The 16,303-nt window shown below is 34.7% G+C and overlaps 2 protein-coding genes and 1 long non-coding RNA gene across 3 annotated transcripts; all 3 read left to right on the top strand.

The window, feature by feature from the left end:
• Positions 1–7,571: 7,571 nt before the first annotated feature.
• LOC113329821 lies at positions 7,572–9,084 on the top strand. The gene is made up of 3 exons (XM_026576646.1): positions 7,572–7,928; positions 8,015–8,321; positions 8,555–9,084. The coding sequence occupies exons 1-3, from the start codon at positions 7,572–7,574 to the stop codon at positions 9,037–9,039; spliced, it is 1,149 nt and encodes a 382-aa protein (XP_026432431.1). The 3' UTR covers positions 9,040–9,084.
• A 2,184-nt stretch (positions 9,085–11,268) lies between these two features.
• Positions 11,269–12,163, top strand: LOC113329409. The gene is made up of 2 exons (XR_003349864.1): positions 11,269–11,490; positions 11,591–12,163. It is a non-coding gene; the product is annotated as an uncharacterized LOC113329409 (long non-coding RNA).
• Positions 12,164–13,828: 1,665 nt separating this feature from the next.
• LOC113329820 (polygalacturonase-like) lies at positions 13,829–15,363 on the top strand. The gene is made up of 4 exons (XM_026576645.1): positions 13,829–14,263; positions 14,371–14,660; positions 14,762–14,990; positions 15,078–15,363. Exons 1-4 carry the CDS (start codon positions 13,829–13,831, stop codon positions 15,324–15,326), a joined length of 1,203 nt encoding a protein of 400 aa, XP_026432430.1. The 3' UTR covers positions 15,327–15,363.
• Positions 15,364–16,303: the final 940 nt, after the last annotated feature.

The following is a 16,303-nucleotide window of genomic DNA, read 5'->3' as shown; positions in this document are numbered from 1 at the left end:
TTAACGAGGAAACCGCAAATGCAGAAAAATCCCCGGGACCTTTCCAGAATTGAATACTCTCAGGATTAATCCGCTACACAAAATTAAACCAACTTCGTATAATTGAGACCAAGCAACTAAACCTATAGTTCACCTAGTTCCGTCTGTATTGCCACGCCTCCAACTTATGAATAAGTCACGTACTTTGAATAATTCCTTTGGTTCGTATTCCAAACAGTAAAGGAACAACAAATCTGTTTGGTATCAACTCTATTCAACCAAGTGATGTGAGTCGGACAAAGGCTCTTCTGTTTATGTTAACATAAACTCCTTCGTCGGGTTCTTAGATCTATCTTATGTTCAATCACCAAAAGTAATTGTTAAGATTTTTCAATCAATACTTTTAATCACAAATAATTGTATTATTTCGATCTACACAACTAACCAATCCAATCTACCACAAGGATAAACTGACTATAGTTGGATCCTCTTATATCGAAACAAGTATTGTGCACACCAAAGATTATGAACCCCCAAATCAGAAATTTTCAATATATTCTTTGTCTTCAAATCTTCTTACATCTTCAATAAACACCTGCACACAACAACTTGAATCTCTTTTGATCAATCACGCACATAACGGAGTATGTTAACAATGGATTATCACGAGATCGTCTTTAGCACTAACAACAGTCTAAAGATCCCTGTCGAAACTTCGATCTAGTTTGATTGAATCTTATATCAGAAGAGAAGATTTTCATGCATAAACAAACTAGGTGCAATCAAAGATTAACCACCGTTACTCAATCAAATCAATCGAAAACACAAGATAAACCGCAATTATCTGGTTTCCCACCAACGGTACTCGTACAGCTTCTCAATCCCAAAGTAGACTTTAAACTGAGCGGCCGTAAGAGATTTCTCCTAATTAGGTTACTCTCCTCACTGAAATAGGCGGCTTCACCAGTAACAAGATAATCAAGGAAGTTTGTTGTAACGAAGGATTAGTTTGCTAGAAATGCAAACTTCAAGTATTTATAGACAAAGAAGTTTGGACACCGGGGAATTTTCAAAACCGAAAATATTCTCAAAGATATTCAATATATTCCAAATTCGGTTTCCATAATTTCCGGAAATGCTCTGTCCAAAATAATGACTGAAAATCTCTTTGGAAAATCTCAACTAGTAAATCCACATTACTAATTCTCATTTTCCTAAAATAAAATTAACAACCTTAATTAAAAAATTCTTCACTTATTTATATTTCGATCCTGGGATTTTCTTTCGGTAGCTATTAAGTAATAACTTTGTACAATAAAAGATAAACATTATTGTACGTGTTCAAAGTATGTCGACATCCTTACCTTGTAAGTCCTCTTTCATACTTACAACCTTGAAACCGATTTTCCACTCTTTCAAACAAGTTTAGAATTGGTTCATCTGACTTTCAAGAACTATATGATTGATCAAGAACACTCAATCACAAATCATGGGTTTAACGGTTCTACCAAAACAAGTTTCGGTTCTACCTACATGTGAGTACTATGCATAGTCACACTAGCTTTCCAAAATTCGGTTGACTAGGTACTAGGATCGGTTCCCCACAAATATATGGTATCTAAATTATATGTATTGCACGTGTCCATAGGATCGGTTCCCCTTTGCCTAAAAATGTGTTGCACATGTCCATAGGATCGGTTCCCCTTTCTGCTACAAACTTGCTGCAGCTCATACAGTGATCGATTCCCCTTTGTGATGTGTTGCACCTCTTCATAGGATCGGTTCTCCTTTACCCAGATTCGGTTCAAAAAATCACAAACTCGATCATACCATCTCAGGTGATTACTTAAGATCGGTTTCACTAATAAAAGTCATACCAATACATAAGTCAGACCTTTGTGAATAGTTTTACTAAAAACACAAACAAGTCGTGAGCAGTTATACTAAATCACACATATTGGATGTTCACAAGATAAGCAATGAATAACAATGCCAATAACCCCTGGCGATTTCCTTTTCGATTCATAAACAAGTTTATGAACTTACTTCCTTAAAACACATGTAAAAACTTTGTTTCCTAGGATGAAATCCTCACCTCATACCCATACATAATCACGATAGCATTTAAACGATTATGTCGATGTCTTATCTACAAAGTTTAATGGTTAAGCAATAAACTTCATATTGTATTCTTTAATACTATGTCTATCTAGAGTGTTCATGCTTAGCAGTTTCGTTTTCAATATGCACGACTTGAAAAATACGTTAGGGAATGAAACAGTTCAAGTCAAATATCACGAACCTCAAGTGGAAGGATGATGTTGTCATTGTAGCTTCTTACTTCTTCACTTCTTCGAGTCTTCGCAATACTTGTAATGTCTCATAACCTAATACTTTCAAGCTAACCTATATGAAGTTGACTCTAGTACATAATCAAGGGACTCTTAAAATGTATTTTGATTCACTAAAATATGACAACCAAACTTGACATACCAACGCTTGGTGGGTTCAACCGATCTATGATCTAACAGTTCTTATAGTATTCCCTCTAAGAAATTTCATAATTATATTGGAGAGAAAAAGAAATGCGTTGCTCCAAAAGCTACTCAGAAATGGGTACCAAAGAAGATCAATAAAGCAACGAGTACTATAAAGAAGAATCTTCCAGACAAGAGTTCGAAAAGGGATAACATCTTAAAAAGGTATGGAACAATTATTGAAAGTTTGAAGGAAGTTGTTAAATTCCTAGAGTCAATGCATGATTTTGTTTCAAATACCTGTAGTGAGCAAGATTTTGTTCACCTCAACACAACCTGATTGTGTTGGAAGTGCATCCTCACCAAGAAGCCCTTAAATGCGGTGAGGATTGCAAAAGAATTGGGGCACACATATTTTTATATGTGGAAGATTTTTGCTACTAGTAAAAAAATGATGTTCGGTAATAGTTAAAAACTGTTACTGTATTATTTCTGTAACAGTTTTAGTTTTTTCTGCGGTGTTACTAAAGCCCCTGTTATAGTTTACAAAACCTGTTACGGAATGACTATGGAAAAATGACTCATAAATTCTAAAACTGTCACTGTTAGTAGTTTTTGGTAATAGTTTATTCAATATGTGTTACTGAATAATTGTTGCGGTAACTGTTTTTCATAAAACTGTTGCTATTGTTTGAGTAACTGTAACAGTTTTTATGAAAACTGTCATAAAAAAAAGCATAAAGGTAAAAATTTATAGTGAAACTACCACCACCTCCACCACTAGCGATGCCACCACCTCCAACACCAGCACCACTGCAACCATCACCACCATGCCCGCCACCATCGGGCCACCATTCCACAACCATAAGTTGGGCTTCTTGAGCTTGAAATATAAATTTTATAAAATTACTCTTCACGGGATTCGACCTTGAGACCTATTACACCTGACTATAACTCTTGAACCGCTATTCCATGCTTTATTTTTGGTTAATGTTATCCATATAAAATATTTATCCTCATTAAAAAATAAACTATCGACCTCCACCACAACCTTCGTTACCACCACCTTCGTTGTCACCGCCCACCTACGACACATTATATTGTAGTATTTCTACATATCATACCACTTGTTTATTATTTTTATTAGATTTGAGTTTCTATTAAACCTGAGATAACCATCCATGATCTAGTGCACGAAATTGAATCAACAAGTAACTTGTGTCGGTCTAGAGGTAGGTAATCCTTTTGAAATGGATTCCAGAAAACTAGTTATGTATATAAATAATAACAGTTGTTTTATAGAAATGTCATGATAAGGTCAACTATAGTGACATATTAAATCTGTTACAGTAACATTGGTATATGGTAACGGTTGGTATAAAAAATGTTACGATAATTTCAAATACGGTGACATATTAAATGTGTTACAGTATCATGGGTATATAGTAACAATTTGTCTAAATAAATGTCACGATAATGTCAGCTATGGTAGCATATTAAATTTGTTACAGTATCGTGGGTATATAGTAACACTTATTATAAAAACTGTTACAATATACAACCTAGAAAACATTATGTAACAGTTCTTACAAAAACTGTTACCATTATTTAACAACATAATATTTAGTAACAGGTAATTTACGAACTGTTATCTTATGAAAGCTTGAACTGTTACTAAATGTCACTTTTCTACTAGTGTTTAGCCAAGTTCATCTTTACTCGTGACGAAAGTCATAATGATTATTTCAATATCTTGAAATTGCTTTGATGCTAATAGTGTGTGAAAACGGCTATTATCATTATAGAAGAATGTTTCAATGATTGAAATGAAGAGTTAATATTATGTAACCATCTTTGGATATAAGCATATATAGTGTGTTCGCACATTAGTGTATAAATCCATAAACCGGGAACCAAGAGTATGCATATGTGTCTATACGAAATTGGTTAAGGAGACAGGTTAAGTATGCGTACCCGTACGCATACTGGCGGAAGTTTTCCAACCGAAAAATTCTGCTGAGTTTGGGAATTAACAAGCTCTTAACTAGTCACCTTAAGTATGTGTACCCATACTCATACTGGCGGAAGTTTTCGAAACGAAAATTTCTTTTGAGTTTGGAAACTAAACCAACTCAAATCCGGTTGCTTAAGTACGCATACCCGTACGCATACTTAAGCTGGTTACTTTATCAAATCGGTAAGTTCATGAACTTAAACATTTAAATTATAAGGAATGCAATCTTTGCAAACCGTGGATATAATATTCATGATTGATTCAAGTGAATCAAACCGATTGTTCTTCAATTTTATTCTTGTATAACTCTACAAGAACATATCAATTGAACAACTCTTTAACTAGTTTCATTTGAGTCATTTGAGCTAGTTATGGTTAAGATGTATATGGATAAATACCAAGTGTATAATTCTTAACTACCTAACTTGATTTGTGATTGAAATTCTTAAATATAACAGGTTAGAAGCAATAATCAAAGCCATTGGATGTTGGTTTCTATTGTCAAAGAAACTTTTTCATACACTTATGGTAACCATTATTGGTGTAAATCCTTGTTGAAAAAGTTATTTCTTCCTTCTAAGCAGATCAATTCTTGTTTATATAAGTTTGTATCTTAGAAAAGATGATTACAATACTTGATCTTCATGATTACATATTGTGTATTGTTTACCATGAGATAGTTCTATTATTTTTTTTGGTAACACGATCTCATGAGAAACTTTCATTGATTGGTCCTTAGCTCGTACTTGTGGGATATCTAAAATCCAATATATAAATCCTTCTCTCTGGAGTAAGGTCACTCTTGTTGTTCTTTAGGGAATGACATTTTATGGGGGAGAGTTCCTTTTGAACTTGTGCTTAATTGCCATATCTTTGAGGGGAGAAGCGGTTCTGGAACATGTAGGGGTTAACTTGTATCTTAATAAACTCCTTGATGGAGTCACTAAGTTTCGACTCTGTGATATCATCTAAAGTAAATTTGATATGTTTTCTTTTGGTCAAGAAGTTTCTCTATGAAAATTTCATTAGGATCCCACTAGTTTTCGTACCTTTGCCAATTTATATTCACAAAAAGGGGGAAATTATTTTGTAGTTCACACTACATATACATATGGTTTACGGGTCATTATGTAAGGGGGAGTGGTTTTCATTGTGAGATGAAGTATTGACTAAGGGGGAGTGATACATATCACCGTAGTATTATTATCAAAGTTGTGATACAATTGAACTTTGATGCTGTGTAATAATACTATGATGGATCTTCAACAAGTGTACCGTTAGGACATGACGAGTAATTGTTACTAAAGTTTGATTTGGTTTTGTAATTTCATATTTAGTTAACAGAATAAGTGACAGATCATGGCCAAACCGACTCTGCGCGGGTCAGTGTTGGTTGTTAGACCAAATACAAAGACTGGACAAATAATTGTTACTAAAGTTTGATTTGGTTTTGTAATTTCATATTTAGTTAACAGAATAAGTGACACATCATGGTCAAACCGACTCTGTGCGGGTCAGTGTTAGTCGTTAGACCAAATACAAAGACTGGACAAATATTAGACCAAATCCAGATTTTGGTCAAAAAATAAGTACCAAAAACCAAATAACCCTAAAATAAAATGGGCATCACTTGTCTGCCGATGGAGTGAACATTTAGATCTTACGCAAACTCCCGTCAGTTTCCAGTTTCATGTGGGGGTTCCACCACCGTTTGTTTTGCCGAAAAGGTGAAGGTGCTAGGGCAACCCCCAAATAATCCTAATGCGGTTTACCATCCTTGAATAATTCCGTGTCTTATTTAGTGGTGCATTTTCAAACAAAAAAGATAAACCAAGTCCTTTTGTTTTGGTGCCCACTGAATACCAAGTTGTGTAACACCAACTGCTTCCTTTGGGCCAATCTTAAGCTCACTTTTCCAAAGCAACCTGCCAAAGTACTTTTGATCTGGTGCCACCGTAACATCGCAACAACCAGTGATAGAATTAGGGGGGTGCTCCAGCCACCTAATTTCTTAAACATATTCTAAATTCCATTTTATTAATAGGTCGTTTGGATATGAAAACAGAAGTAACTTTTCTACTTATTTAAGTAGAAGAATCAAAAGCATGTTTGGATGACAAATTATATACCAACTTATTTAAGCAAAAAAGTAGCTTTTTTTTGGAGTGAAAAAACTCGACTTCCAACTTCTCCCAGAAGTTGCTTCTAAACTTCTCCTCGGCGATGTCGTCTTTTTTTTCTTTTTTCTTTTTCTTTCCTTCTTAATACATTTTCCTTTCTCATTCGAACTCGTCTTCCTAGAAGGAAAAAAAATTCAGAGCAGCTTGGATTAGGAAGAGTACAAAGGGGTAATACCATTGAAAGGTATAAATCTTTAAACAAAATTGATGAGATTTATGTTCTTTGTAGCATTTTTTTTTCCAGATTGTAGAAGTACCGAAGCCTTTGATCTTATTATCTTAAAACTTTGATTTGTTGCATGATTTATTTTGTTTTTTTGATTTTTTTGAATGTATATTGATTTGTTTATGTAGATCTGATTATCTTAAAACTTCTGTAAGTAGTTGATGTAAGTCATGATATCATCTTTCCCATCTTTTTTAATTTTTCTTCATTAGATGTAGATTAAAAAATTTAAATGAAACAAATTGAAATTTTAGAGATCTTACAACTTTTGACTGTGGATTCTATTAATTTGTTTTGTTAGTATCGTTGAATCTTTAAAATTTTCATTTTGGTTGGGATGTTTATCATGATTTAAGAGAGCTGGTAGGTGTAGTCTTAATGAATAAGGAATTACTTAGCAATTAATCATATGAATAATAAATTGATTTGGTATCATCAATCATGAGAAGAACAACGTTATCAAGTTGGCTATGCCTACTGAACTTTCAATCCTCTCATGAAGTCCAGTTAGCATATTCCAAGGATGCGTCTAAGGTTTCCGTCTATTTGCGATGAGATGTGCATTTATATAAAGCATTTTTCAGTTCTCCCATGAACTGCTGAATGTTAAGTTAATTTGATACTTTGGTTGCAGTGTATTCATGTCCTGTAGTAGGAAGTATTTATCATCTTGCGTCTTCCTTGTTTATTAGATTATGGCTTCAAGTTCAAACCAATCCCCATTGCCTTCGTTTGAAGATGCTAACGAAGTTCCGGCCAATTGGTCTCTAGTACATGAGTCACATTTCATAGAGTTGATGTTAGATAAGGTCCGAATATGTGGCGAAAATAGGCAAACAGGAACCTTTTCAAAGCATGATTGGACTGACATTAGGAAGCAGTTTCATAAGAAGTTTAGGTTGAAATATTCTTTGAAGTCGTTCAAGAACAAATTCACCAAGTTGAAGGAAAAGTACAAAGATCATAAGAAACTCGTGGAAGATAACACCGGATTAGGCTGGGATCCTGTTTTGTGTACCGTAGAGGCCTCAAATGAATGGTGGGATGAGCAAGTGAAGGTGGTGTTCAACTACTTTACCTTCTTTTTTTAGCTATCCAGCAACATTTTTATTTTGATGAAATACTAACTTTTCATTAGCTAACAGAATTTTCCACGAACAAAGGTGTTCCGTGTCTCTGGTTGCCCGAATATCGGAAGCTACAAACTATATTTGGTGATACCGTGGCAACGGGAAATCATATTAGTGCTTTAGTTCCAAGTGGTGCAACACAAATACCATATCGAGGCAGGAAGACCTTGCCCACTCAAAATGTGATGTGTGTTTGCGATTTTGATATGTGTTTCACTTATGTTTTAGCTGGTTGGGAAGGCACAGCTAATGATGCAAGAATATTTATGGAAGCTGTCAGCGATCCGCAGTCAAAGTTCCCGCATCCCCCTACAGGTGAATTTTCATTAATGTTATACTTCATTTTCTTTTTTATCTAGTTTGAGAGTGGAAGCTTAAAGATGAATCTATAAAATATGACTTCTTAAATTATGAAGAACGGGTGCTAGTAAAAAATAAATTACTCACTAACAATGCAAATTACAGTTCACAGGTGGGATTTTCATGATACATTATAGTTTATACATTGAAACCTTAGATATCTGTGATAATTATTATCGATTGGGCAGGAAAATATTATGTAGTTGACTCGGGATATTCAAATATGCTGGGATACTTAGCTCCATATAGAGGACAACTGTACCATCTCAATGATTATCCCGGAACCAGGTTACCTCTTAGTGCGAGGGAGAAATTTAACCATTCACACTCGTCATTGCGTAATATAATTGAACGGTGTTTTGGAGTACTGAAAGCTCGTTTTCGTATTTTGAAGATGATGTCATCGTATAGCTTGCGAAAGCAAAGAAATATTGTTATAACATCATGCGCAATACATAATTTTATCAGAAGACACGCCATGGAAGACGATTTATTTTTAGAGTATGGAATTGATGACATGATTGTTCCTGGTGAAGGGCCGAGTGATCCTTATGAAACTACAACTTATGCCAATTTATCTGCTAGTGAATCTCAAAAAAGAAGACATGAAATGGATTCTTATCGAGATGGGATTCGAACGGGCATGTCCTTGCATTACCGCCTGCCTATGTGAAATGTTGTATAAGTTTTTGTAACTTTAATTAGATTTCGGCAAACATTATGCTCAACATCTATGGATATAAATTATATATATATATATATGTACTGATCTCATTTTCACAGTTATATTTAAGTTCATATCAAAATATTTGTTGGTTTCAGAGTAATTATTTTCAACATTAAAAAATATAAAAATACTGATGATATTTTGACTTCTGGCTTCTGATTATGTGAATTTTCCAAATTAACTTATTTGCTTTTCGACTTAAAAGTTAGCCAGTTGCCAAACTAACTTTTCGACTTTTCGACTTCTCAGAAGCAACTTCTAGAAGTTCAGAAACAGAAGCACTTCTGCTTCTGGTATCCAAACAGGCTATAAGTGTAATTTCTGAAAAAATAGATTTTCAAGCCACCTTGAGATTTTATACTCAGCCCATCTAGATTTTTAATATGCTTTCGTGGCTAGGAGCGTCAGTTGTAAAGTCACTCCCGAAACTTGTTTCTATTAAAACTCTTCCTTGAGTTTTGTTATGCGTTTTTATTTATCAGCTTTGATTTTCTCTAATTTCTCTTGCACTAGTTGTGTTTTATATTATCCTTCCAACTCAAAACCAATTAGATTAGGTGCAGATGTTAGATTCACCGAAACCAACCGCTCAAAACTAATTAAAAAATGAGTGGAGTGGTCCTTTCATATTTATTACATTAGTCGGCTCATGTTAAGAGTTGAAGACTGGAGTTATAGGTTACTTAGGATAGTTAACCCCAATGGTAATGCTAAGTATGAGTTAGCAAAAAGGACTTGTCCTCTATAACTAACTTTCTATCTGTTTAGTCATTTATTAAAATATATATTGTTGTTTGGTCCTATATATTATTGTTTGGTCTTAGGGTGGACAATACTCACGGGGATGACGTGATGAATGATGTAATTTTCTTTTTATATCGGCAGAAATACCCTTTAATTTGGGTCCATATATATATATATATATACTGTATATAAAAAAAAATCGGTAGAAAATATGTAGTTTCCGGATTCACTTTCTCTCTCTCTTCTTTAGTTTCATATCTAGTTTATCTTTGTCTCCATTTTTATTTTTCTGTTGCTGATGATGAAGGCGATGAAGATGATGATGAACGGCGAAGGTTATTGGTTTTTTCTTCTATGTTGTTGTTGCTTCTGTTGAAGATGATGAAGACGACGGATATTTTGTGTTTCTTCGTCACTGTTTTGTTGATGCTGTTGTTGTTGAATACGATGAAGATGATGAAGACAACGATGATTTTGTTCTTCTTTTGTGCTGTTGTTGAAGATGATTAAGACAATGAAGATGATGAAGTTCATTGATTAGAATGAACTTTGTTTCTTCTTCTATACTACTGTTGAAGATGAGAAGACGAGTTTCTGTTGCTGTTGAAGATTCGAAGATTATGAAGATTTGATTTATAGAGATTAATTTGATTTTATGGTAAGTTTCATTTAATCTTTGTAAATAATCTTTTTGTTCTTTGATTTTTGTAGATCTGTGTTTTTGATTAGGTTTTTATTCGAAAAATGAACTATGTTTTTTTCTTCATACTAATGCAAGTTTTGTTATATGTTCATTCGAAAATTTCGTTATTTCCCCCATTTTTAAAAGTTGTTTCATCAAACATAATGAACCTAGATCTACATAATCATGACCAGCGCCCGATAGGTCATGAAAGAGAATGAACTCCTTTACGAAAATAAGAGGAAGTTCAGAGTTCATCAGAGAGCATGAACTCAAATAATTATAGGAATAGAAGAGTACGAAACTTAATGCTGAAATAGTATGGAAGGATATTTTTGTCCACTTAATACTTTTAAATAATTACGGGACCAAACAGGAAACGACTTTTCCGGCTAGACCAAATAGTCTTTGGACCACCTAACAAATGACCAACCAATTATTTCCCGTTGTAGAAAATTACTATGTGACATAACCGTTCTCAAGGGATTAAATTAAATGCTTGATATTTACCCATCAATGGCATTGAAAATCTAAAATTGAAAGTATTTCGGAAAAAAAACTCTTGGAAGAATTGTAGTTATTTCCTCTCATGTGTAAGCATGCTTAACTTGATCAATTTTTTTTTCCTAGGATTAGAGGTGAAAGTTATGCCAGGGTAATTCTGGGCCTCTTGTTTTGCTAGAATGAAGTTTTTAGTACCCTTTATAAGGATAGGGGCACACGTTAGGGTTTTACAAACTACAGTCGCAAAACTCTCTTTCTATCTATATTTCTCACTAAACCAAACTACTGCACCTTAGCCGTCTTTCGTCCCTCTCTGGTTTTGAATCTCTAAATTCCATTTCTTTCGTTCATTTTGATTTTCTGCTCAAATGGATTACTGGGAACACCCTTCTCACATATACTCAATAAGCGATCTGCACTATGATTTTTCTTCTCAAGAGCAAGTCGGATACGGTGAAGACTAAATGGTAAAACAGGAAACTATATGCGTTAGGTAGACTTATTTTTCCTAGCAGAATGATCTGATCTCTTAATTCTCTTAATATTCTTGCGATGGGTGATTCACAGCAGGGGAATTACGGGCTAGGGAAAATGGGAACTACAATCTACTCTATCTCATTTCAATTGAACCAAACTACAACAACTTCGCCGTTTTTTGGTTTCGTGTGATTTCGAAATGGATAATTGGGAACATCCTCCTCACATCTACCTACATTAATCTGATCTGTCTGTTAATGTTCTCATGCTGTCTGATCCACCTTTATCCATCGATCTTTTTTCCCGGTAGAAATAACTAGTCGTCTTCATATCTCGACTACACAAGCAAAGATTCTGACTTACTGTGGAATTCTCTATCAATGTAAAATTTTTTTTTTTCTAATTTCTAAATAATTTCCGAGTGTAACCAAACAGTTGGTAGCCGGCTAACAGATTCTGAGTTTCCAGATTCAATTCTGTTGTCTTAATATTATTAATTTCTTTCGATTGGATATGTAATACTCATGTTTCTAAATAGTTACTGTTAGATTTGTCTTTTAATGTTGGTAGTAGTCGTTCGATTTTGGAAATGTTCTTTAATGTAGTAATTTTAGAAGATTAGCTGGTGAAAATGGAAATACCGGTGATCAGTTGATGTTTGAATTTTAGTATTTCTCTTTTGTTGCTTATAGTTATCAAACTAGCAAGAAAGACCCGAGAAAAATCCAGATAACCTTAAAGTTTCCCTGTCCAGTGGTTGGTTAATTCGTTCACAGTTAGAGTGAAGATTGCTTTGCAGGCTGAAAATGAGAGCTTCAGAACTGAAGCTCAAGTTGATCAATGCCACTGGACAAGTTTTTGCTAGATTCTCAAAAAATTGGGTCGCTAGTGAAGCTGAGTTATCTGATCTACTTGAGTATATCAGATCCAGAAAATATGCCAAAATTGTAAGCTCCTCTACAACTTCACTCTATTATACCAATTTTTTATATTTTTCAATATCTTGTATCTTGTAGCTGTTAGGCACCCGAGTTATCAAACAAAAAAAACCCTTCAATTTTGGGGTTTCCAAAATGTTATGGAACTATAGCTGCATGTTAAGGGGATAGCACTAGTTTCACCGCAGAGGTGGTTTGAGTAGTTATTGGTTTTGGTTGGAGAAGCTTCAGATTCTCAAGCTTCCACCAACATCAACAACCACTTGCACTAGCATAATTTATTCATAAATTTGTACTAAAAACGAATTATAATCAGGTTTATGGATGATCACAGCACCACCACTCATGTTAGACCGGAAAACAAAGATGTGTCCCTGGCGTGTAGTCTAGTAAGGTACGTACGAAATGAATCATCGGTCGCACATTTTGATTTCAGATAGGCATATAGTATTCACTGTATGTAGGAGAAAGTCTAGCAAGATACCTTTTGTGTTATGTAAATCTTACAGATACATCTGCAAGTATTCAACTTATGTTCTTTTTCTTCTCAACCTACCAAGTTTAACCAGTTGGCCATGTGCTGATAATGTGCATAGATGCACTTTCTTGATCACCTTTGTTGACGTGCAACCAAAAGGGTCGACAGGTCGTGAAAAGATTCCAATGATTGATAAATACTACTATATAATGAATGTCGTTTGTTGGAATTTATTTTTTTAATTACGTTAGGAATTTCATTTGGAACCCATGAATCACTATCTATTTTGTAAACATAGTTGTTACATCATCTATTATTCATGTGTTTGGTACTTAGGTAACATTACAGGAAAAAAATGCGCATTTATATAGGTGACATCCCATTTGATAGCACAGATTAAGTGGTAAGATTATAAGGATTTAGATATATCTGCAACTGAATTAGGAATGAACGCTCGTATATTAGTGCTTTGGTATATGTTCAATGATGTTCGCTATAACTAAGAATTCGCGTTACTATAGGATGGAAAATAATTTCCACATATCCAAAGCCTTTTATATTTACGGACAAGTCACTTAATTTCTAATAGCACATTGCAGACATCTTAAAACCATATGCTGGCTGTATTTTGGAGTTTAATGAGAAAGGAACTTTTGCCTCTCACATAGTTAATGGCATTTGGTTATTGTTATCACATATCATAATTGCATTATCAACAATTATTTGGTGGTTCTGCTATCGACTTCCACGTGATCTGTTCAGGACAACCAATAGTACTTGCTATAACTCGCATATACATTACATATGTGCCTTTCTACCAACCATACATATAAATACTTGCAACCGTCTTTAACTACATTTACAAGTACTTTTAACTCATCTCTACTCACTGAAGTACAAGGAAAACCTAATATGGTTAACATAATCATCTTATTTTCTCTTAAACTCGTTGTAATTTTCCATATCATATTTCCATTATCAGCAACTGCAGTTACTTATAATGTTCTAAACTTTGGAGCAGAACCAGATAAAGGAACGGATTCGACTGAAGCTTTCTTGCAAGCATGGTCTTTAGCTTGCAGTTCTATAGCACCTGCAGTGATGTGGATACCTAGTGGAACTTATTTGGTTAACCCAATAGCTTTTAGTGGTCCTTGTGAAAGTGCAGGAGTTACAGTTCAAATTGATGGTAAAATTCAGGCGCCTCAGGATATTGGGAATCATAACAATTGGGTTTTGTTCGAAGACATCAATAGCTTAACCGTTAATGGTGGGATTCTAGATGCGCGCGGATCTCAATTTTGGGATTGCAAGAGGTCTGGTACATACTGCCCAGAGGGTGCTACGGTATGTACATATAGAAGTCTTAACAATATCCAGTCCAATTCAACGTTCACGCATTTAATTGTATATGCATAAATTTTGATATGGCTTTTCAATGTCTATATATGAAGTCCCTATCGTTCAACAATGTTGAAAATGGCACAGTCAGCGGTATTGTATCCGTTGATAGCCAAAGAGCTCATATGGCCATCAATGATTGCAAAAGTTTGTTGATTACAAATGTGACTCTTATTGCACCCCGTCAGAGCCCCAACACAGATGGTATTGACATAGAATCATCAACTGCCATAGAAATCATTGATTCAAGCATCAGAACAGGTGACGATTGTATTGCAATAGGCCCCGGCACCAATAATCTATTGGTTCAAGGCGTAGCATGTGGACCTGGACACGGGATCAGGTACGTTGATATCATGTTCAGAATTATGCATTCAGTTAAACACACGTGTCATTTTTCTCGACCGACTTAGTGAGTGCATTCATGAATGATTGAATATGCAGTATTGGAAGTTTAGCTAGAAGTCCGGATGAAGCAGGGGTTGAAGGAATTACAGTAAAGGATGTAACCTTCACTGGGTCGGAAAATGGATTACGGATAAAAACATGGCCGAAACCAAGTGATGGTTTTGTTAAGAATGTTCTTTATCAAAATATAGTCATGAACAATGTTCGGAACCCTGTCATTATTGATCAGAACTATTGCCCCGGTAGCAAAGGCTGCTCTGACCAGGTGAGAACTAATTAAATCGCTTGGCTTGAAATGACCATTTATAAAATGAATTTACCTGACTTGTTTTTAAACTTTAACCTGTATCAGAGTTCTGGACTCAAGATCAGTGGGGTGACGTACTTAAATGTGAGTGGAACATCAGCAACACCAATCGCCGTTACATTCGATTGCAGTGCCACTACCCCGTGCGATGGAATCAAATTAGAAAACGTCAATCTCACTTATTTAGAGCAACCTGCTAAGTCCTTCTGTTTCAGCGCACTCGGAACATCATCAGTGGGACAACTTGGAACATGGTCATCCGTAGGACGACCCTCTGCTGGGAGTTGTTTCTAGTCTAATTCTCATTCAGTTTTTGTGTTGTGTATATAATGAGCCGACCTGCTGCTGCTGCATATAAGCTTGTCATTTGTAAATAACATTGTGATTTTTAAATCTGGTGTAGATTGTTTACTTTGCGTAACTAACAGCTACATAGTTTTTAAGTAATATTGATTGTTGTTTTATGTGGCCACCGACTACATATTTATATTTAACACCAAAATGCAAGGATTTGATGCGATTTGTTCAAATAAATTTCGGTTTATTGAAACAGACAAACATATTTTATTGAAACTTATTGAAACAGTAGTATATAAACTATATTGTGTGATTGAACAAATCAATTTCGGTTATAACTAGTATTGGTATCACGTGATATGTTTTGAGTGTGCTGTAGGGACAATTAGATTAAGAAGAAAAAATGGAGCCATGAAATTACATTAATGAAAATGGAAATTTACCTGCTCATCCATGGGTTTCATAGGTGAATTAAACATTACCATGCTAATTTATCTAACCTTCGTTTTGTCAGCTGTTATATACTTGGTCTAATAGACAGTCCACTCCAAATCTTATAAAAGCCAGATTTGACAGGGTTTTGGTCAATGATTATTGGTTGAATCATTATGAAAGTTAAAAAGAAAAAATCATATCGACTTAATAGACTTCGACCATTTACCAATTTTCTTGGCTATTAATCTTGATTTTAACCGAGGGGAAAGCCCTTACGGATATTATAAGTGTTGGTTTAGAGACCCAGCTTTTCGTGAAATGATTAATTAAAAACTCCTATAAATTAGAAGTTAAGGGCTCACCTGCTTATCAATTTACTAATAAGTTAAGAGATGTCAAGTATGATTCAAAAAATACAATATCGATCAGTTTGGCAACATTGACTATAGGGTCAGAGAGTCGAAGAATGAACTACACGCTCTGAACTGCCAACATCTTAGTTCTTAGAATGTTGAATCTATTAAGTATGTTGAGCATTC

This window comes from Papaver somniferum, unplaced genomic scaffold (assembly GCF_003573695.1).
Source record: "Papaver somniferum cultivar HN1 unplaced genomic scaffold, ASM357369v1 unplaced-scaffold_117, whole genome shotgun sequence".
NCBI lineage: Eukaryota > Viridiplantae > Streptophyta > Magnoliopsida > Ranunculales > Papaveraceae > Papaver > Papaver somniferum.
The sequence above is the reverse complement of the archived record's forward strand: the minus strand, read 5'-3'. Positions and strand labels throughout refer to the sequence as shown.